Below are 22578 nucleotides of genomic sequence, written 5' to 3' on the forward strand. Positions count from 1 at the left end.
AGTCGATATGAACTTGAATGATAACTCTCACTCTTAATCAATTCTTAGAGGATCCATCTAGAGTGACTACTGGATAGGTCAGTGTGTTGCTCCCCACCCCGACTTTATTTTATGCAAAAATGAAGCATAGATCTGCGGAAAATGTGTGAATAATATTAGAGCTTCAATAAAATATGCAGAATATCACAAGTAGACAAGGCAGCAGCAGGATGGTGTATGTGGGATCAACCCAAAACAAACTGCAGTTACCATAATGAAGGAACATGTCATCCAGAGAAACAGTTTTTGCACAACAGTGGAGGTGTGTGGCACAGAGGAATATTTCAGTTCTCACCATGTTCACACAGATGTCCATAGTAGCCTGGACCACACTGACACGTCCCCATCACTCTGTCACAAGTGCCATTATTCTGACAGTTACATTTCAGCTGACAGTTGGCACCAAATCTGCCCGCAGGGCATTCTGAGACAGAAAAACAGGATAAAAATCAGATTCATGGCTTAAGACTTGTCTGTGTTTAGACTCAGCATGCCACAGCAGATCATATATGAGCAGAAACTGATGCAACAAATGAGCTTGACTGCAATGAGAAACGTGAACTGTGAGTGTTGTCACCTCTGTCACAGTGTGCACCAGTCCAGCCCAGACCACAGGTACAGTTGCCAGTCGCAGAGTCACACACCCCTCCATTGCTGCAGTTACAACGCAGGGCACAGCCGGCTCCAAACCAGCCTGGAGAGCAGCCTGAGGCCAAACACACATACTCAAATTAAACTGAAGAAAACATCCTGCTTTACTCCAAACCACCAGCTAAATATGGAAGCGTCATTATCACGAGTAAAGTACAAATACAAGATGACGAAAAAGTTGTGTTTGTTCTTCAAAATAATTCCTGCTCTTGTCTCTTTATATTCAGCCTACTAGATTTCCTCTCTGTGGAAGAAGCCATTTTCTGCACTTCAGTACAGTAAGAAAAACAACTTATAATGGTATGAAAATTACCTGACTGAATTCATCACAGTAAAAACAGCCTCAGTGACACTAATGGCAAGCAAATGAGTCCAGACTTTGAAATGATCAGAGGGCCCCTTCTCACCATGTCCACAGTCCTCTCCTCTTCGTCCAGGGATGCACACACACCGACCTGTAACTGGGTCGTTCACGGCTCCGTCTCCACATATTGCCACCCGAGCACAGTCAACTCCATAATGCCCATCTGGACACGCTGTCAACAACAAGACACACACCAGTCACCACATACTGTATCGCTCATTTATGTATGCACTGTCACCATCGCAGCTTCTGATGGACTTACTGATGTTGCAGCGTGCTCCTATAAATCCTGCTGGACATTCACAGGCTCCAGTGGAAGGAACGCATGTCCCTCCATTTTCACATTTGCATTCCTTTTCACAGTTAGGACCATAACGCTGCTCTCCACATGCTAAAAGTTAACAACAAATAAGAGTTACATCTCTTAAACTGCTTTGTGTTAACACTTGTGTATGATTATGCTTTTCTACCTACCTTGGTCACATTTGGGACCTTGGAAACCCGGGGCGCAGTAACACGATCCAGACACTGGGTGGCAGAGCTGGTTTGTCTCTGAGCACTGGCAGACCTGGTTACAGTTCTTCCCAAATGTTCCTGGAAGACAAGCTGAGAGAGAAAGAGAGAAAGAGAAAAGTGTCCATCAGTGTGTTTTATTTGTGCATTAATGACTTTATAATATCAGGGAAGCTGCTTAGTTTTCACAATGGATGGCAGCAGTGGATTTATCAGACAAACATTACTCCTGCAGGACTCACTCTGCTCGCAGCCGTTTCCAGTGAATCCAGGAGGACAGCCACACTCTCCAGAGACATGGTGGCAGGATGTGCCCTGAGCACAGCTGCAGCGCTGCATACAGCTCTTCCCATACATACCCGGCAAACATGCTAAAAGAAAACAAACAGAGCAATATCACATTTCACATTTCATCCCTCACTGGACCAATTCACTGACCGGAAACACAGGACTCTATAAAAAGCCTTTAATTAGATTTTAAAAGAGGATAAAAACCTCAACAAGTGCAAGAGGGAAGGGATCCTTCCTCCAGGAAGTAAACAGTAGCAGAAATAGAATTACAATATGGAGAAACTGAATGACAATATCAAGTAATGCATAATACATCATATTTAGTAAATGTCAAGTGGAATAAATGAAATGTCAAAGTTTTCTCTAATCCTGAATTTTGGTGTTTTAAAAATGTAAAAGCTTCATTATTATATAACCATACAAACTCCATCCACCAGGGGCTGCAAGAGCTCCACAGTGGCTGTAACTGCAGGTTTGTACCTTTGTCACAGAGTTTTCCTCTCCACCCTGGAGGACACTGACACTCTCCAGTGACGTGGTGACATGAAACCCCGTGCACACACAGACATCTCTCCTCGCAGCCAGCACCAAACAGGCCTGTGTCACACGCTGAGCAGAGGACAGTGCAAATTAAAGATTATGATTAACAAAAATACACAGTATGGCCAGTCCCAAACTTTCCACAGTGCAGCTGTTCCCATGCATGACAAAGTTTCTGCAGGTTCATTAGTTTCGCTTCAGTTACACAGCAGAGACTCACTGGCTCACCTTTCTCGCAGCGCTCTCCGATCCAGCCGGCGCCACAGCTGCACTGTCCAGTCTGTGTGTCACAGTGACCGCCGTTCTCACATTCACACTGCTGCTGGCAGTCCGCTCCGAACCGGCCTGCTACACACTCTGTGTAAACATATGTCATCATGCAGGAGCAGAAAAACACGTGTGAGCAGAGCCAGCCAAAGCCTTTATGGTGCCCTAAGCAGCCACCCTGTATGGTTAAATTTAACAAGAAATTATTAAGAAAAATCATGTACAAAAGATAGAATTTTAAAGTCATGACAAGTCATATTATTATAAGGCATAAAAAGTCATAGTATAGTAAGTCATAAAAATGTCAGAATAGTAAAGCATAAAATGTCATAGTATAGTAAGCTTAAAAACAGTCATAGGATAGTAAGGCATAAAATCGTCATAGAATAGTAAGGCATAAAAAGTCATGAAAACGACATAGTATAGTAAGGCAAAAAAGGTCAAATAAATGACATAGTATAGTAAGGCATGAATATTCATAGTATAATAAGGCATAAAAAGTCATAGTATAGTAAGGCATAAAAATGTCAGTGTAGTAAGGCATAAAAAGTCATAAAAACGTCATAGTATAATAAGGCATGAAAATTCATATTTAGTAAGGCATAAAAAGTCATAAAAACGGCATAGTATAGTAAGGCATAAAAAGTCATAGTATAGTAAGGCATAAAAAGTCAAATAGACAACATAGTATAGTAAGACATAAAAAGTCAAATAGACAACAGTATAGTAAGGCATAAAAAGTCATAGTATAGTAAGGCATAAAAAGTCATAAAAACATCATAGTATAGTAAGGCATAAAAAGTCAAATAAACAACATAGTATAGTAAGGCATAAAAAGTCATAAAAACGGCATAGTATAGTTAAGCATAAAAAGTCATAGTATAGTAAGGCATAAAAAGTCATAGTATAGTAAGGCATAAAAACGTCATAAAAAAGGCATAGTATAGTAAGGCATAAAACGTCATAGTATAGTAAGGCATAAAAAGTCAAATAAACAATATAGTATAATAAGGCATAAAAAGTCATAGTATAGTAAGGCATAAAAAGTCATGAAAAAGTCATAGTATAGTGAGGCATAAAAAGTCATAGAATAGTAAGGCATAAAAACAACATAGTATAGTAAGGCATAAAAAGTCATAAAAAAGCATAGTATAGTAAGGCATAAAAAGTCATAGTATAGTGAGGCATAAAGAGTCATAAAAATGACAGTAAAGTGAGGCATGAAAATTCATAGTATAGTAAGGCATAAAAAGTCATAAAAACGACATAGTATAGTAAGGCATAAAAAGTCAAATAAACAACATAGTATAGTAAGGCATAAAAAGTCATAGAATAGTAAGGCATAAAAAGTCAAATAAACAACATAGTATAGTAAGTCATAAAAAGTCATAGTATAGTAAGTCATAAAAAAGGCATAAAAATGTCAGTATAGTAAGGCATAAAAAGTCATAAAAACGACATAGTATAGTGAGGCAAAAAAAGTCATAGTATAGTAAGGCATAAACGTCATAAAAACGACATAGTATAATAAGGCATACAAATTCATAGTATAGTAAGGCATAGAAAGTCATACATACGGCATAGTATAGTAAGGCATAAAAAGTCATAGTATAGTAAGGCATAAAAAGTCATAGTATAGTAAGGCATAAAAACGTCATAGTACAGTAAGGCATGAAAAGTCAAATAGACAACATAGTATAGTAAGACATAAAAAGTCAAATAGACAACAGTATAGTAAGGCATAAAAAGTCATAGTATAGTAAGGCATAAAAAGTCATAAAAACATCATAGTATAGTAAGGCATAAAAAGTCAAATAAACAACATAGTATAGTAAGGCATAAAAAGTCATAAAAACGGCATAGTATAGTTAAGCATAAAAAGTCATAGTATAGTAAGGCATAAAAAGTCATAGTATAGTAAGGCATAAAAACGTCATAAAAAAGGCATAGTATAGTAAGGCATAAAACGTCATAGTATAGTAAGGCATAAAGAGTCAAATAAACAATATAGTATAATAAGGCATAAAAAGTCATAGTATAGTAAGGCATAAAAAGTCATGAAAAGTCATAGTATAGTGAGGCATAAAAAGTCATAGAATAGTAAGGCATAAAAACAACATAGTATAGTAAGGCATAAAAAGTCATAAAAAAGCATAGTATAGTAAGGCATAAAAAGTCATAGTATAGTGAGGCATAAAGAGTCATAAAAATGACAGTAAAGTGAGGCATGAAAATTCATAGTATAGTAAGGCATAAAAATTCATAGTATAGTAAGGCATAAAAAGTCATAAAAACGACATAGTATAGTAAGGCATAAAAAGTCAAATAAACAACATAGTATAGTAAGGCATAAAAAGTCATAGAATAGTAAGGCATAAAAAGTCAAATAAACAACATAGTATAGTAAGTCATAAAAAGTCATAGTATAGTAAGGCATAAAAAGTCATAAAAACAGCATAGTATAGTAAGGCATAAAAAGTCATAAAAAGGGCATAGTATAGTAAGGCATAAAAAGTCATAGTATAGTAAGGCATAAAAATGTCAGTATAGTAAGGCATAAAAATGTCAGTATAGTAAGGCATAAAAAGTCATAAAAACGACATAGTATAGTGAGGCAAAAAAAGTCATAGTATAGTAAGGCATAAACGTCATAAAAACGACATAGTATAGTAAGGCATAAAAAGTCATAGTATAGTAAGGCATAAAAAGTCATAAAAACGTCATAGTATAGTAAGGCATAAAAAGTCATAAAAACAACATAGTATAGTAAGGCATAAAAAGTCATAGTATAGTAAGGCATAAAAATGTCAGTATAGTAAGGCATAAAAAGTCATAAAAACAGCATAGTATAGTAAGGCATAAAAAGTCATAAAAAGGGCATAGTATAGTAAGGCATAAAAAGTCATAGTATAGTAAGGCATAAAAATGTCAGTATAGTAAGGCATAAAAAGTCATAAAAACGACATAGTATAGTGAGGCAAAAAAAGTCATAGTATAGTAAGGCATAAACGTCATAAAAACGACATAGTATAATAAGGCATACAAATTCATAGTATAGTAAGGCATAGAAAGTCATACATACGGCATAGTATAGTAAGGCATAAAAAGTCATAGTATAGTAAGGCATAAAAAGTCATAGTATAGTAAGGCATAAAAGGTCATAAAAACGACATAGTATAGTAAGGCATGAAAATTCATAAAAACAGCATAGTATAGTAAGGCATAAAAAGTCATAGTATAGTAAGGCATAAAAACGTCATAGTACAGTAAGGCATGAAAAGTCATATTATAGTCAGGCATAAGAAGTCATAAAAAAGTCGTAGTATAGTAAGGCATAAAAAGTCATAAAAACTACATAGTATAGTAAGGCATAAAAAGCCATAAAAACATCATAGTATAGTAAGGCATGAAAAGTCATAGTATAGTAAGGCATAAAAAGTCGTGAAAAAGTCACAGTATAGTAAGGCATAAAAAGTCATAGTATAGTAAGGCATAAAAAGTCATAAAAACGACATAGTATAGTAAGGCATGAAAATTCATAAAAACGTCATAGTATAGTAAGGCATAAAAAGTCATGAAAAAAGCATAGTATAGTAAGGCATAAAAAGTCATAAAAACAGCATAGTATAAAAAGGCATAAAAAGTCATAGTAAAGTAAGGCATAAAAAGTCATAAAAACAACATATTATAGTAAGGCATAACAAGTCATAAAAACAGCATAGTATAGTAAGGCATAAAAAGTCAGAAAAAGGGCATATTATAGTAAAGCATAAAGAGTCATCGTATAGTAAGGCATGAAAATTCATAGTATAGTAAGGCATAAAAAGTCATAAAAACGGCATAGTATAGTAAGGCATAAAAAGTCATAGTATAATAAGGCATAAAAAGTCGAATAAACAACATAGTATAGTAAGGCATAAAAAGTCATGAAAAAGTCATAGTATAGTGAGGCATAAAAAGTCATAGAATAGTAAGGCATAAAAACAACATAGTATAGTAAGGCATAAAAAGTCATAAAAAAGTCATAGTATAGTAAGGCATAAAAAGTCATAGTATAGTAAGGCATAAAAAGTCATAAAAAAGTCATAGTATAGTAAGGCATGAAAATTCATAGTATAGTAAGGCATAAAAATTCATAGTATAGTAAGGCATAAAAAGTCATAAAAACGACATAGTATAGTAAGGCATAAAAAGTCAAATAAACAACATAGTATAGTAAGGCATAAAAAGTCATAGAATAGTAAGGCATAAAAAGTCAAATAAACAACATAGTATAGTAAGTCATAAAAAGTCATAGTATAGTAAGGCATAAAAAGTCATAAAAAGGGCATAGTATAGTAAGGCATAAAAAGTCATAGTATAGTAAGGCATAAAAATGTCAGTATAGTAAGGCATAAAAATGTCAGTATAGTAAGGCATAAAAAGTCATAAAAACGACATAGTATAGTGAGGCAAAAAAAGTCATAGTATAGTAAGGCATAAACGTCATAAAAACGACATAGTATAATAAGGCATACAAATTCATAGTATAGTAAGGCATAGAAAGTCATACATACGGCATAGTATAGTAAGGCATAAAGAGTCATAGTATAGTAAGGCATAAAAAGTCATAGTATAGTAAGGCATAAAAACGTCATAGTACAGTAAGGCATGAAAAGTCATATTATAGTCAGGCATAAGAAGTCATAAAAAAGTCGTAGTATAGTAAGGCATAAAAAGTCATAAAAACTACATAGTATAGTAAGGCATAAAAAGCCATAAAAACATCATAGTATAGTAAGGCATGAAAAGTCATAGTATAGTAAGGCATAAAAAGTCGTGAAAAAGTCACAGTATAGTAAGGCATAAAAAGTCATAGTATAGTAAGGCATAAAAAGTCATAAAAACAGCATAGTATAGTAAGGCATAAAAAGTCATACATACGGCATAGTATAGTAAGGCATAAAAAGTCATAGTATAGTAAGGCATAAAAAGTCATAGTATAGTAAGGCATAAAAGGTCATAAAAACGACATAGTATAGTAAGGCATGAAAATTCATAAAAACAGCATAGTATAGTAAGGCATAAAAAGTCATAGTATAGTAAGGCATAAAAAGTCATAAAAACGTCATAGTACAGTAAGGCATGAAAAGTCATATTATAGTCAGGCATAAGAAGTCATAAAAAAGTCGTAGTATAGTAAGGCATAAAAAGTCATAAAAACTACATAGTATAGTAAGGCATAAAAAGCCATAAAAACATCATAGTATAGTAAGGCATGAAAAGTCATAGTATAGTAAGGCATAAAAAAGTCATAAAAAAGTCATAGTATAGTAAGGCATAAAAAGTCATAGTATAGTAAGGCATAAAAAGTCATAAAAACGACATAGTATAGTAAGGCATGAAAATTCATAAAAACGTCATAGTATAGTAAGGCATAAAAAGTCATGAAAAGTCATAGTAAAGTAAGGCATAAAAAGTCATAGTAAAGCATTAAAAGGTCATAGTATAGTGAGGCAAAAAAAGTCATAGTATAATAAGGCATAAAAAGTCATAGTAAAGTAAGGCATAAAAAGTCATAAAAACGACATAGTATAGTAAGGCATAAAAAGTCATAAAAACGTCATAGAATAGTAAGGAATAAGAAGTCATAAAAAAGTCAGAATAGTAAGGCATAAAAAGTCATAAAAACATCATAGTATAGTAAGGCATAAAAACGTCACAATATTGTAAGTCATGAAGTCATACTATAGTAAGGTATAACATTTCATAGTAAGGCATAAAAACCGTCATAGTATGGTGAGCCCAAAAAGTCATGGTATAATAAGGCATAGAAACTCAATAAAGGTATAAAAAAGTCATAGTTGACAACCCCTCAAACAGGGCAGTACATGTCCCCCTTTCTTTTTGTTGTTGTTTTTTCAGGTGCTGACTGCAGGGATCAGGATCAGCCTGATGTGCTACACCTGGGCCCGGTGTGCACCACAAAGGCATCTCCCTTAAGTGCTGTCTGGGCGCTCTCTCTCTGGCTACCCTCCCTGTTCGCACTCTGGCTGTTGGTGTCATTGATGATCCCACGCTTCCGGCAGACCTGATGGCAGCTGTGGCCTTTCTTTTATTTATTGTTTCTTTGTTATTGGTTGACCTAAATGTTATTTTCTTTTTGTAAATAAATTATTGAACCTTATATGCCAAGTCGTGTTGTTTCCCCTTCCTGGTTGTCCAGCTGTTGAGCCAAGCTGTGACATAGTAGAGTAAGGCACAAAAACGTCATAGTATCTTAAAGCATAAATAGTCATAGTATAGTGAAGCATAAAAAGTCATAGTATAGTAAGGCAAAATAAGTCATAGTAAAGCATTAAAAGGTCATAGTATAGTAAGGCATAAAAAGTCATAAAAACGGCATAGTATAGTAAAGCATAAAAAGTCATAGTAAAGTAAGGCATAAAAAGTCATAAAAACGACATAGTATAGTAAGGCATGAAAATTCATAAAAACGTCATAGAATAGTAAGGAATAAGAAGTCATAAAAAAGTCAGAATAGTAAGGCATAAAAAGTCATAAAAACATCATAGTATAGTAAGGCATAAAAACGTCACAATATTGTAAGTCATGAAGTCATACTATAGTAAGGTATAACATTTCATAGTAAGGCATAAAAACCGTCATAGTATGGTGAGCCCAAAAAGTCATGGTATAATAAGGCATAGAAACTCAATAAAGGTATAAAAAAGTCATAGTTGACAACCCCTCAAACAGGGCAGTACATGTCCCCCTTTCTTTTTGTTGTTGTTTTTTCAGGTGCTGACTGCAGGGATCAGGATCAGCCTGATGTGCTACACCTGGGCCCGGTGTGCACCACAAAGGCATCTCCCTTAAGTGCTGTCTGGGCGCTCTCTCTCTGGCTACCCTCCCTGTTCGCACTCTGGCTGTTGGTGTCATTGATGATCCCACGCTTCCGGCAGACCTGATGGCAGCTGTGGCCTTTCTTTTATTTATTGTTTCTTTGTTATTGGTTGACCTAAATGTTATTTTCTTTTTGTAAATAAATTATTGAACCTTATATGCCAAGTCGTGTTGTTTCCCCTTCCTGGTTGTCCAGCTGTTGAGCCAAGCTGTGACATAGTATAGTAAGGCACAAAAACGTCATAGTATCTTAAAGCATAAATAGTCATAGTATAGTGAAGCATAAAAAGTCATAGTATAGTAAGGCAAAATAAGTCATAGTAAAGCATTAAAAGGTCATAGTATAGTAAGGCATAAAAAGTCATAAAAACGGCATAGTATAGTAAAGCATAAAAAGTCATAGTATAGTAAGGCATAAAAAGTCATAGTATAGTAAGGCATAAAAATGTCAGTATAGTAAGGCATAAAAAGTCATAAAAACGGCATAGTATAGTAAAGCATAAAAAGTCATAGTATAGTAAGGCATAAAAAGTCATAGTATAGTAAGGCATAAAAATGTCAGTATAGTAAGGCATAAAAAGTCATAGTATAGTAAGGCATAAAAAGTCAAATAAACAACATAGTATAGTAAGGCATAAAACGTCATAGTATAGTAAGGCATAAAAAGTCATAAAAACATCATAGTATAGTAAGGCATAAAAAGTCATAAAAACGGCATAGTATAGTAAGGCATAAAAAGTCATAGTATAGTAAGGCATAAAAAGTCAAATAAACAACATAGTATAGTAAGGCATAAAAAGTCATGAAAAAGTCATAGTATAGTGAGGCATAAAAAGTCATAAAAAAAGTCATAGAATACTAAGGCATAAAAAGTCATGAAAAAGTCATAGTATAGTAAGGCATAAGAAGTCATAAAAACGACATAGTATAGTAAGGCATAAAAAGTCATAAAAACGGCATAGTATAGTAAGGCATAAAAAGTCATAAAAACAACATATTATAGTAAGGCATAAAAAGTCATAAAAACAGCATAGTATAGTAAGGCATAAAAAGTCAGAAAAAGGGCATATTATAGTAAAGCATAAAAAGTCATCGTATAGTAAGGCATAAAAATGTCAGTATAGTAAGGCATAAAAAGTCATAAAAACGACATGGTATAATAAGGCATGAAAATTCATAGTATAGTAAGGCATAAAAAGTCATAAAAACGGCATAGTATAGTAAGGCATAAAAAGTCATAGTATAGTAAGGCATAAAAAGTCGAATAAACAACATAGTATAGTAAGGCATAAAAAGTCATAGTATAGTAAGGCATGAAAAGTCATGAAAAAGTCATAGTATAGTGAGGCATAAAAAGTCAAAAAAGTCATGGAATAGTAAGGCATAAAAAGTCATGAAAAAGTCATAGTATAGTGAGGCATAAAAAGTCATAAAAACGGCATAGAATAGTAAGGCATAAAAAGTCATGAAAAAGTCAAAGTATAGTTAGGCATAAAAAGTCATAAAAAAGCATAGTATAGTAAGGCATAAAAAGTCATAAAAAAAAGCATAGTATAGTAAGGCATAAAAAGTCATAGTATAGTAAGGCATAAAAAGTCATAGTATAGTGAGGCATAAAGAGTGATAAAAATGACAGTATAGTAAGGCATAAAAAGTCATAAAAACGTCATAGTATAGTAAGGCATAAAAACGTCATAGTATAGTAAGGCATAAAAAGTCATAAATACGGCATAGTATAGTAAGGCATAAAAAGTCAAATAAACAACATAGTATAGTAAGGCATAAAAAGTCATAGTATAGTGAGGCATAAAAAGTCATAAAAAAGTCATAGAATAGTAAGGCATAAAAAGTCATGAAAAAGTCATAGTATAGTTAGGCATAAAAAGTCATGAAAAAGACATAGTATAGTAAGGCATAAAAAGTCATAAAAAAGGCATAGTATAGTAAGGCATAAAAAGTCATGAAAAAAGCATAGTATAGTAAGGCATAAAAACGACATAGTATAGTAAGGCATAAAAAGTCATAAAAACAGCATAGTATAAAAAGGCATAAAAAGTCATAGTAAAGTAAGGCATAAAAAGTCATAAAAAAGTCAGAATAGTAAGGCATAAAAAGTCATAAAAACGTCATAGTATAATAAGGCATAAAAAGTTGTGAAAAAGTCTTAGTATAGTAAGGCATAAAAAGTCATAAAAACGTCATAGTATAGTAAGGCATAAAAAGCCATAAAAACATCATAGTAAGGCATAAAAAGTCGTGAAAAAGTCTTAGTATAGTAAGGCATAAAAAGTCATAAAAACGTCATAGTATAGTAAGGCATAAAAAGTCATAAAAAAGTCATAGTATAGTAAGGCATAAAAAGTCATAAAAACGACATAGTATAGTAAGGCATAAAAAGCCATAAAAATGTCATAGTATAGTAAGGCATGAAAAGTCATAGTATAGTAAGGCATAAAAAGTCGTGAAAAACTCACAGTATAGTAAGGCATAAAAAGTCATAGTATAGTAAAGCATAAAAAGTCATAAAAACAGCATAGTATAGTAAGGCATAAAAAATCATAAAAACGACATAGTATAGTAAGGCATGAAAATTCATAAAAACGTGATAGTATCGTAAGGCATAAAAACGTCATAGTATAGTAAGGCATAAAAACGTCATAGTATGGTAAGGCATAAAAACGTCATAGTATAGTAACGCATAAAAAGTCATAAAAACGTCATAATATAGTAACGCATAAAAAGTCATAAAAACGACATAGTATAGTAAGGCATAAAAAGTCATAAAAATGTCATAGTATAGTAAGGCATAAAAAAGTCATAGTATAGTAAGGCATAAAAAGCCATAAAAACATCATAGTAAGGCATTAAAAGGCGTGAAAAAGTCTTAGTATAGTAAGGCATAAAAAGTCATAAAAAAGACATAGTATAGTAAGGCATAAAAAGTCATAAAAACGTCATAGTATAGTAAGGCATAAAAAGTCATAGTATAGTAAAGCATAAAAAGTCATAAAAACAGCATATTATAGTAAGGTATAAAAAGTCATAAAAACGACATAGTATAGTAAGGCATGAAAATACATAAAAACGTGATAGTATCGTAAGGCATAAAAACGTCATAGTATAGTAAGGCATAAAAACGTCATAGTCTGGTAAGGCATAAAAACGTCATAGTATAGTAACGCATAAAAAGTCATAAAAACGTCATAATATAGTAACGCATAAAAAGTCATAAAAACGACATAGTATAGTAAAGCATAAAAAGTCATAATATGATGAGGCTAAAAAAGTCATAGTTATAGTAAGGCATAAAAAGCCATAAAAACATCATAGTAAGGCATAAAAAGACGTGAAAAAGTCTTAGTATAGTAAGGCATAAAAAGTCATAAAAACGACATAGTATAGTAAGGCATAAAAAGTCATAAAAAAGTCATAGTATAGTAAGGCATAAAAAGTCACAAAAAAAGTCATAGTATAGTAAGGCATAAAAAGTCATAAAAACGACATAGTATAGTAAGGCATAAAAAGCCATAAAAATGTCATAGTATAGTAAGGCATGAAAAGTCATAGTATAGTAAGGCATAGAAAGTCGTGAAAAAGTCACAGTATAGTAAGGCATAAAAAGTCATAAAAACAGCATAGTATAGTAAGGCATAAAAAGTCATAAAAACGACATAGTATAGTAAGGCATGAAAATTCATAAAAACGTGATAGTATCGTAAGGCATAAAAACGTCATAGTATAGTAAGGCATAAAAATGTCATAGTATAGTAAGGCATAAAAAGTCATGAAAACGACATAGTATAGTAAGGCATAAAAACGTCATAGTATAGTAACGCATAAAAAGTCATAAAAACGTCATAGTATAGTAACGCATAAAAAGTCATAAAAACGACATAGTATAGTAAAGCATAAAAAGTCATAGTATGATGAGGCTAAAAAAGTCATAGTATAGTAAGGCATAAAAAGCCATAAAAACATCATAGTAAGGCATAAAAAGTCATGAAAAAGTCTTAGTATAGTAAGGCATAAAAAGTCATAAAAACGTCATAGTATAGTAAGGCATAAAAAGTCATAAAAACGTCATAGTATAGTAAGGCATAAAAAGTCATAAAAACGACATAGTATAGTAAGGCATAAAAAGTCATAAAAAAGGCATAGTATAGTAAGGCATAAAAAGTCATAAAAAAGTCATAGTATAGTAAGGCATGAAAAGTCATAGTATAGTAAGGCATAAAAAGTTGTGAAAAAGTCACAGTATAGTAAGGCATAAAAAGTCATAAAAACACCATAGTATAGTAAGGCATAAAAAGTCATAAAAAATCATAAAAACGGCATAGAATAGTAAGGCATAGAGGTCATAAAAATGGCATAGTATAGAAAGGCATAAAAACGTCATAGTATAGTAAGGCATAAAAAGCCATAAAAACGACATAGTATAGTAAGGCATAAAAAGCCATAAAAACAGCATAGTATAGTAAGGCATGAAAAGTCATAGTATAGTAAGGCATAAAAAGTCGTGAAAAAGTCACAGTATAGTAAGGCATAAAAAGTCATAGTATAGTAAGGCATAAAAAGTCATAAAAACAGCATAGTATAGTAAGGCATAAAAAGTCATAGTATAGTAAGGCATAAAAAGTCGTGAAAAAGTCACATTATAGTAAGGCATAAAAAGTCATAAAAACGTCATAGTATAGTAAGGCATAAAAAGTCATAAAAAAGTCATAGTATAGTAAGGCATAAAAAGTCGTGAAAAAGTCACAGTATAGTAAGGCATAAAAAGTCATAAAAAGTCATAAAAAAGTCATAGTATAGTAAGGCATGAAAAGTCATAGTATAGTAAGGCATAAAAAGTTGTGAAAAAGTCACAGTATAGTAAGGCATAAAAAGTCATAAAAACACCATAGTATAGTAAGGCATAAAAAATCATAAAAACGGCATAGAATAGTAAGGCATAGAGGTCATAAAAATGGCATAGTATAGTAAGGCATAAAAAGCCATAAAAACAGCATAGTATAGTAAGGCATGAAAAGTCATAGTATAGTAAGGCATAAAAAGTCATAAAAACGTCACAGTATCGTAAGGCATAAAAACGTCATAGTATAGTAAGGCATAAAAATGTCATAGTATAGTAAGGCATAAAAAGTCATAGTATAGTAAGGCATAAAAAGTCATAAAAAAGTCATAGTATAGTAAGGCATAAAAAGCCATAGTATAGTAAGGCATAAAAACGTCATCGTATAGTAAGGCATAAAAAGTCATAGTATAGTAACGCATAAAAAGTCAAATACACAACATAGTATAGTAAGGCAAAAACATTCATAGTATAGTGAGGCATAAAAAGTCATAAAAACGTCACAGAATAGTAAGGCATAGAAAGTCATAAAAAAGTCATAGTATAGTGAGGCATAAAAAATCATAAAAACAGCATTGTATAGTAAGGCATGAAGAGTCATGAAAAAGTCACAGTATAGTAAGGCATAAAAAGTCATAAAAACATCATAGTATAGTAAGGCATAAAAAGTCGTAGTTTACTAAGGCATAAAAAATCATAAAAACGTCATGGAATAGTAAGGCATAAAAAGCAATAAAAACGTCATAGTATAGTAAGGCATAAAAATGTCATAGTATAGTAAGGCATAAAAAGGCATAGTATAGTAAGGCATAAAAAGTCATAAAAAAGTCATAGTATAATAAGGCATAAAAAGCCATAGTATAGTAAGGCATAAAAACGTCATCGTATAAGGCATAAAAAGTCATAGTATAGTAACGCATAAAAAGTCAAATACACAACATAGTATAGTAAGGCAAAAACATTCATAGTATAGTGAGGCATAAAAAGTCATAAAAACGACATAGTATAGTAAGGCATAAAAAGTCATAGTATAGTGAGGCATAAAAAATCATAAAAACAGCATTGTATAGTAAGGCATGAAGAGTCATGAAAAAGTCACAGTATAGTAAGGCATAAAAAGTCATAAAAACATCATAGTATAGTAAGGCATAAAAAGTCGTAGTTTACTAAGGCATAAAAAATCATAAAAACGTCATGGAATAGTAAGGCATAAAAAGCAATAAAAACGACATAGTATAGTAAGGCATGAAAATTCATAAAAACGTGATAGTATCGTAAGGCATAAAAACGTCATAGTATAGTAAGGCATAAAAACGTCATAGTATGGTAAGGCATAAAAACGTCATAGTATAGTAACGCATAAAAAGTCATAAAAACGTCATAATATAGTAACGCATAAAAAGTCATAAAAACGACATAGTATAGTAAAGCATAAAAAGTCATAATATGATGAGGCTAAAAAAGTCATAGTATAGTAAGGCATAAAAAGCCATAAAAACATCATAGTAAGGCATAAAAAGTCGTGAAAAAGTCTTAGTATAGTAAGGCATAAAAAGTCATAAAAAAGACATAGTATAGTAAGGCATAAAAAGTCATAAAAACGTCATAGTATAGTAAGGCATAAAAAGTCATAGTATAGTAAGGCATAAAAAGTCACAAAAAAAGTCATAGTATAGTAAGGCATAAAAAATCATAAAAACGTCATGGAATAGTAAGGCATAAAAAGCAATAAAAACGTCATAGTATAGTAAGGCATAAAAAGTCATAGTATAGTAAGGCATAAAAGGTCATAAAAACGACATAGTATAGTAAGGCATGAAAATTCATAAAAACAGCATAGTATAGTAAGGCATAAAAAGTCATAAAAACGTCATAGTACAGTAAGGCATGAAAAGTCATAGTATAGTAAGGCATAAAAAGTTGTGAAAAAGTCACAGTATAGTAAGGCATAAAAAGTCATAAAAACAGCATAGTATAGTAAGGCATAAAAAGTCATAGTATAGTAAGGCATAAAAAGTCATAAAAACGACATAGTATAGTAAGGCATGAAAATTCATAAAAACGTGATAGTATCGTAAGGCATAAAAACGTCATAGTATAGTAAGGCATAAAAATGTCATAGTATAGTAAGGCATGAAAAGTCATAGTATAGTAAGGCATAAAAAGTCGTGAAAAAGTCACAGTATAGTAAGGCATAAAAAGTCATAGTATAGTAAAGCATAAAAAGTCATAAAAACAGCATAGTATAGTAAGGCATAAAAAGTCATAAAAACGACATAGTATAGTAAGGCATGAAAATTCATAAAAACGTGATAGTATCGTAAGGCATAAAAACGTCATAGTATATAAGGCATAAAAACGTCATAGTATGGTAAGGCATAAAAACGTCATAGTATAGTAACGCATAAAAAGTCATAAAAACGTCATAATATAGTAACGCATAAAAAGTCATAAAAACGACATAGTATAGTAAAGCATAAAAAGTCATAATATGATGAGGCTAAAAAAGTCATAGTATAGTAAGGCATAAAAAGCCATAAAAACATCATAGTAAGGCATAAAAAGTCGTGAAAAAGTCTTAGTATAGTAAGGCATAAAAAGTCATAAAAAAGACATAGTATAGTAAGGCATAAAAAGTCATAAAAACGTCATAGTATAGTAAGGCATAAAAAGTCATAGTATAGTAAAGCATAAAAAGTCATAAAAACAGCATAGTATAGTAAGGTATAAAAAGTCATAAAAACGACATAGTATAGTAAGGCATGAAAATACATAAAAACGTGATAGTATCGTAAGGCATAAAAACGTCATAGTATAGTAAGGCATAAAAACGTCATAGTATGGTAAGGTATAAAAACGTCATAGTATAGTAACGCATAAAAAGTCATAAAAACGACATAGTATAGTAAAGCATAAAAAGTCATAATATGATGAGGCTAAAAAAGTCATAGTATAGTAAGGCATAAAAAGCCATAAAAACATCATAGTAAGGCATAAAAAGACGTGAAAAAGTCTTAGTATAGTAAGGCATAAAAAGTCATAAAAACGACATAGTATAGTAAGGCATAAAAAGTCATAAAAAAGTCATAGTATAGTAAGGCATAAAAAGTCACAAAAAAAGTCATAGTATAGTAAGGCATAAAAAGTCATAAAAACGACATAGTATAGTAAGGCATAAAAAGCCATAAAAATGTCATAGTATAGTAAGGCATGAAAAGTCATAGTATAGTAAGGCATAAAAACGTCATAGTATAGTAAGGCATAAAAAGTCATAAAAACGTCATAGTATAGTAAGGCATAAAAACGTCATAGTATAGTAAGGCATAAAAAGTCATAAAAACGACATAGTATAGTAAGGCATAAAAAGTCATAGTATGGTGTGGCTAAAAAAGTCATAGTATAGTAAGGCATAAAAAGCCATAAAAACATCATAGTAAGGCATAAAAAGTCATAAAAAAGTCATAGTATAGTAAGGCATAAAAAGTCATAAAAACGACGTAGTATAGTAAGGCATGAAAAGTCATAGTATAGTAAGGCATAAAAAGTCGTGAAAAAGTCACAGTATAGTAAGGCATAAAAAGTCATAAAAACGACATAGTATAGTAAGGCATGAAAATTCATAAAAACGTCATAGTATCGTAAGGCATAAAAATGTCATAGTATAGTAAGGCATAAAAAGTCATGAAAACGACATAGTATAGTAAGGCATAAAAATGTCATAGTATAGTAAGGCATAAAAAGTCATGAAAACGACATAGTATAGTGAGGCATAAAAAGTCATAGTATAGTAAGGCATAAAAAGTCATAAAAAAGTCATAGTATAAGGCATAAAAAGCCATAGTATTGTAAGGCATAAAAACGTCATAGTATAGTAAGGCATGAAAATGCCATAGTATAGTAAGGCATAAAAAATCATAAAAACGGCATAGTATAGTAAGGCATAAAAAGTCATAAAATTGGGATAAAATAGTAAGGCATAAAAAGTCATAGTATAGTAAGGCATAAACAGTCATAGATAGTAACACATAAAAAGTCATATAAACAACATAGTATAGTAAGGCATAAAAAGTCATAAAAAAGTCATAGTATAGTAAGGCATAAAAAGTCATAAAAAAGTCATAGTATCGTAAGGCATAAAAACGTCATAGTATAGTAAGGCATAAAAATGTCATAGTATAGTAAGGCATGAAAAGTCATAGTATAGTAAGGCATAAAAAGTCATAAAAACGTCATAGTATAGTAAGGCATAAAAAGTCATAGTATAGTAAAGCATAAAAAGTCATAAAAACAGCATAGTATAGTAAGGCATAAAAAGTCATAAAAACGACATAGTATAGTAAGGCATGAAAATTCATAAAAACGTGATAGTATCGTAAGGCATAAAAACGTCATAGTATAGTAAGGCATAAAAACGTCATAGTATGGTAAGGCATAAAAACGTCATAGTATAGTAACGCATAAAAAGTCATAAAAACGTCATAGTATAGTAACGCATAAAAAGTCATAAAAACGACATAGTATAGTAAAGCATAAAAAGTCAAAGTATGATGAGGCTAAAAAAGTCATAGTATAGTAAGGCATAAAAAGCCATAAAAACATCATAGTAAGGCATAAAAAGTCGTGAAAAAGTCTTAGTATAGTAAGGCATAAAAAGTCATAAAAACGACATAGTATAGTAAGGCATAAAAAGTCATAAAAACGACATAGTATAGTAAGGCATAAAAAGTCATAAAAACGTCATAGTATAGTAAGGCATAAAAAGTCATAAAAAAGTCATAGTATAGTAAGGCATAAAAAGTCATAAAAAGTCATAGTATAGTAAGGCATAAAAAGCCATAAAAATGTCATAGTATAGTAAGGCATGAAAAGTCATAGTATAGTAAGGCATAGAAAGTCGTGAAAAAGTCACAGTATAGTAAGGCTTAAAAAGTCATAGTATAGTAAGGCATAAAAACAACATAGTATAGTAAGGTAGAAAAATTCATAGTATAGTTAGGCATAAAAAGTCATAGTATAGTGAAGCAGAAAAAGTCATAAAAACGACATAGTATAGTAAGGCATAAAAAGTCACAGTATGGTGAGGCTAAAAAAGTCATAGTATAGTAAGGCATAAAAAGCCATAAAAACGTCATAGTACAGTAGGCATGAAAAGTCATAGTATAGTAAGGCATAAAAAGTTGTGAAAAAATCTTAGTATAGTAAGGCATAAAAAGTCATAAAAACATCATAGTATATTAAGGCATAAAAAGTCATAGTATAGTGAGGCTAAAAAAGTCATAGTATAGTAAGGCATAAAAAGCCATAAAAACGTCATAGTACAGTAGGCATGAAAAGTCATAGTATAGTAAGGCATAAAAAGTTGTGAAAAAGTCTTAGTATAGTAAGGCATAAAAAGTCATAAAAACATCATAGTATATTAAGGCATAAAAAGTCATAGTATAGTGAGGCTAAAAAAGTCATAGTATAGGAAGGTATAAAAAGTCATAAAAACGGCATAGTATAGTAAGGCATAAAAAGGCATAGTATAGTAAGGCATATAAAGTCATAAAAACGACATAGTATAGTGAGGCATAAAAGGTCATAGTATAGTAAGGCATAAAAAGTCATAAAAACGACATAGTATAGCAAGGCATAAAAAGTCATAGTATAGTAAGGCATAAAAACGTGATATTATAGTAAGGCATAAAAACGTCATAGTATAGTAAGGCATAAAAAGTCATAGTATAGTAAGGCATAAAAAGTCATAAAAACGACATAGTATAATAAGGCATAAAAAGTCATAAAAACGACATAGTATAATAAGGCATAAAAAGTCATGAAAACGACATAGTATAGTGAGGCATAAAAAGTCATAAAAACGGCATAGTATAGGAAGGCATAAAAAGTCATAAAAAAAACAGTATAGTAAGGCATAAAAAGTCATAGTATAGTAAGGCATAAAAACTCATAAAAACTCATAGTATAGTAAGGCATAAAAACGTCATAGTATAGTAAGGCATAAAAAGTCAAATAAACAACATAGTATAGTAAGGCAGAAAAATCCATAGTATAGTGAGGCATAAAAGGTCATAGTATAGTAAGGCATAAAAAGTCATAAAAACGACATAGTATGGTAAGGCATGAAAAGTCATGTATAGTAAGGCATAAAAAGTCATAAAAAGTCTTAGTATAGTAAGGCATAAAAAGTCATGAAAACGACATAGTATAGTGAGGCATAAAAAGTCATAAAAACGGCATAGTATAGGAAGGCATAAAAAGTCATAGTATAGTAAGGTATAAAAACGTCATATTATAGTAAGGCATAAAAACGTCATAATATAGTAAGGCATAAAAAGTCATAAAAAAAACATAGTATAGTAAGGCATAAAAAGTCATAAAAAAACATAGTATAGTAAGGCATAAAAAGTCAAAAACGTCATAGTATAGAAAGGCATAAAAAGTCAAAAACGTCATAGTATAGAAAGGCATAAAAAGTCATAGTATAGTAAGGCATAAAATGTCATAGTATAATAAGGCAAAACAATCCACAGTATAGTCAAGCATTAAAAGGTCATAGTATAGTAAGATATAAGGAACTAAAAGCTCATAGTATAGTAAGGCATAAAAAGACATACAATAGTAAGGTATAAAAATGTCATAGTATAGCAAGGCATAACAACGTCACGGTATAATATATATTATACATAGTATATTAAGGAATAAAAAGTCATAGTATAATAAGGCAGAAAAAGACATAGTATAGTAAGATATAAAAAACTAAAAGGTCATAGTATAGTAAGGCATAACAACGACATAGTATATTAAGGAATAAAAAGTCATAGTCTAATAAGTTATAAAAACGTCATGGTATAATAGGGCATAAAAAGTCATAATATAGCAAGGTAAAAAATGTCATAGTATAATAAGGCATAAAAAGTCATATTAAAGTCAAGCATTAAAAGGTCATAGTACAGTAAGGCATAAAAACAACATAGTATATTAAGTAATAAAAAGTCATAGTATAATGAGGCATAAAAATTCCATAGTATAGTAAGGCATAAAAAGACATACAATAGTAAGGTATAAAAATGTCACGGTATAATAAAGGCATAAAAAGTCATAGTTTATAGTAAGGAATAAAATGTCATGGTATAATAAGGCATTTAAACGTCATAGTATAGTAAGGCATAAAAACGTCACGGTATAATAAAGGCATAAAAAGTCATAGTTTATAGTAAGGAATAAAATGTCATGTATAATAAGGCATAAAAAGTCATATTATAGTCAAGCATTAAAAGGTCATAGTATAGTAAGGCATAAAAACAACATAGTATAGTAAGGCATAAAAACGACATAGTATATTAAGGAATAAAGAGTCATAGTATAATTAGTCTTAAAAACTCATACAATAGTATGGTATAGAATGTCATAGTATAGTAAGGCATAAAAAGTCATAGTATTATAAGGTATAAAAAGTCATAGTATATTAAGGCATTAGAGACGGTTATTTATTTATATATATCTTGTGGGGCATTTCAAGCCCCCTGGTGGCCACGGGGGCCCTAAGCAGCTGCTTAGTTCGCTTATGCTTTGTGCCGGCCTTGGTTGTGAGACCTGACACTTGACAGAAATAACAGAAACATCATGATGTGAGAAAACACATGTGACAGGGAAACCTGCTCCGTCACATTTTTGCAAAGGACTGCAAAATGTTTTCTTTCTCCCAATAATTTATAGTTGGACTGCGTCACTTGTAGTCCAAGTATAAATAAGGAGTTGGCAATCAGAGGTAATAGAGAGGGTAAAGACATTCCAGCAACAGGATTAGAGGTTTCCTGAGCAGGAGGGAGGCTGGGCCTGGCATGGATCGACAGGGAAAGGTTGTAACAGCCTCAGAGGGAGGATAGTGTGTGATGTGGAGCTCAGAGGGAGAACGAGCTGGAATGTCATCGCCGGGTCGAAGGAGAGTTTTACAGAGCTGTGGTGCAGAAACAAAACTCTGCCAGCAAATAACCAGACTTCAGGCAAAAACAAATGAGCTAAGGCAGCACATTAAAGTCAGGCTGATGTATTTCCTGAGCACAGTAAAAACAACCACAAGGCCACTGTTTTAAATATTTACTTCAGGGTTCAGGTAATGTTATTCTTTTGCATTTCTGTCCAGACTAACCAACATTATAATGGGTTTTGCAATATC

General features: G+C 31.7%; 1 protein-coding gene across 1 annotated transcript in view; it reads right to left on the reverse strand.

The window, feature by feature from the left end:
• The window catches only part of megf6b (multiple EGF-like-domains 6b), an 81621-nt gene that overhangs the window by 2968 nt on the left and 56075 nt on the right, over positions 1–22578 (reverse strand). The window contains exons 27-34 of the mRNA XM_056363693.1: positions 2627–2755; positions 2339–2467; positions 1810–1938; positions 1529–1660; positions 1317–1445; positions 1098–1226; positions 617–745; positions 335–463 (exon numbers count right to left, since the gene is read on the reverse strand). Of these exons, the coding sequence (XP_056219668.1) occupies positions 335–463; positions 617–745; positions 1098–1226; positions 1317–1445; positions 1529–1660; positions 1810–1938; positions 2339–2467; positions 2627–2755 (1035 nt within the window). The remainder of the gene's footprint in view (positions 1–334; positions 464–616; positions 746–1097; positions 1227–1316; positions 1446–1528; positions 1661–1809; positions 1939–2338; positions 2468–2626; positions 2756–22578) is intronic.

Source organism: Seriola aureovittata, chromosome 2, assembly GCF_021018895.1.
Source record: "Seriola aureovittata isolate HTS-2021-v1 ecotype China chromosome 2, ASM2101889v1, whole genome shotgun sequence".
Taxonomy (NCBI): Eukaryota; Metazoa; Chordata; class Actinopteri; order Carangiformes; family Carangidae; genus Seriola; species Seriola aureovittata.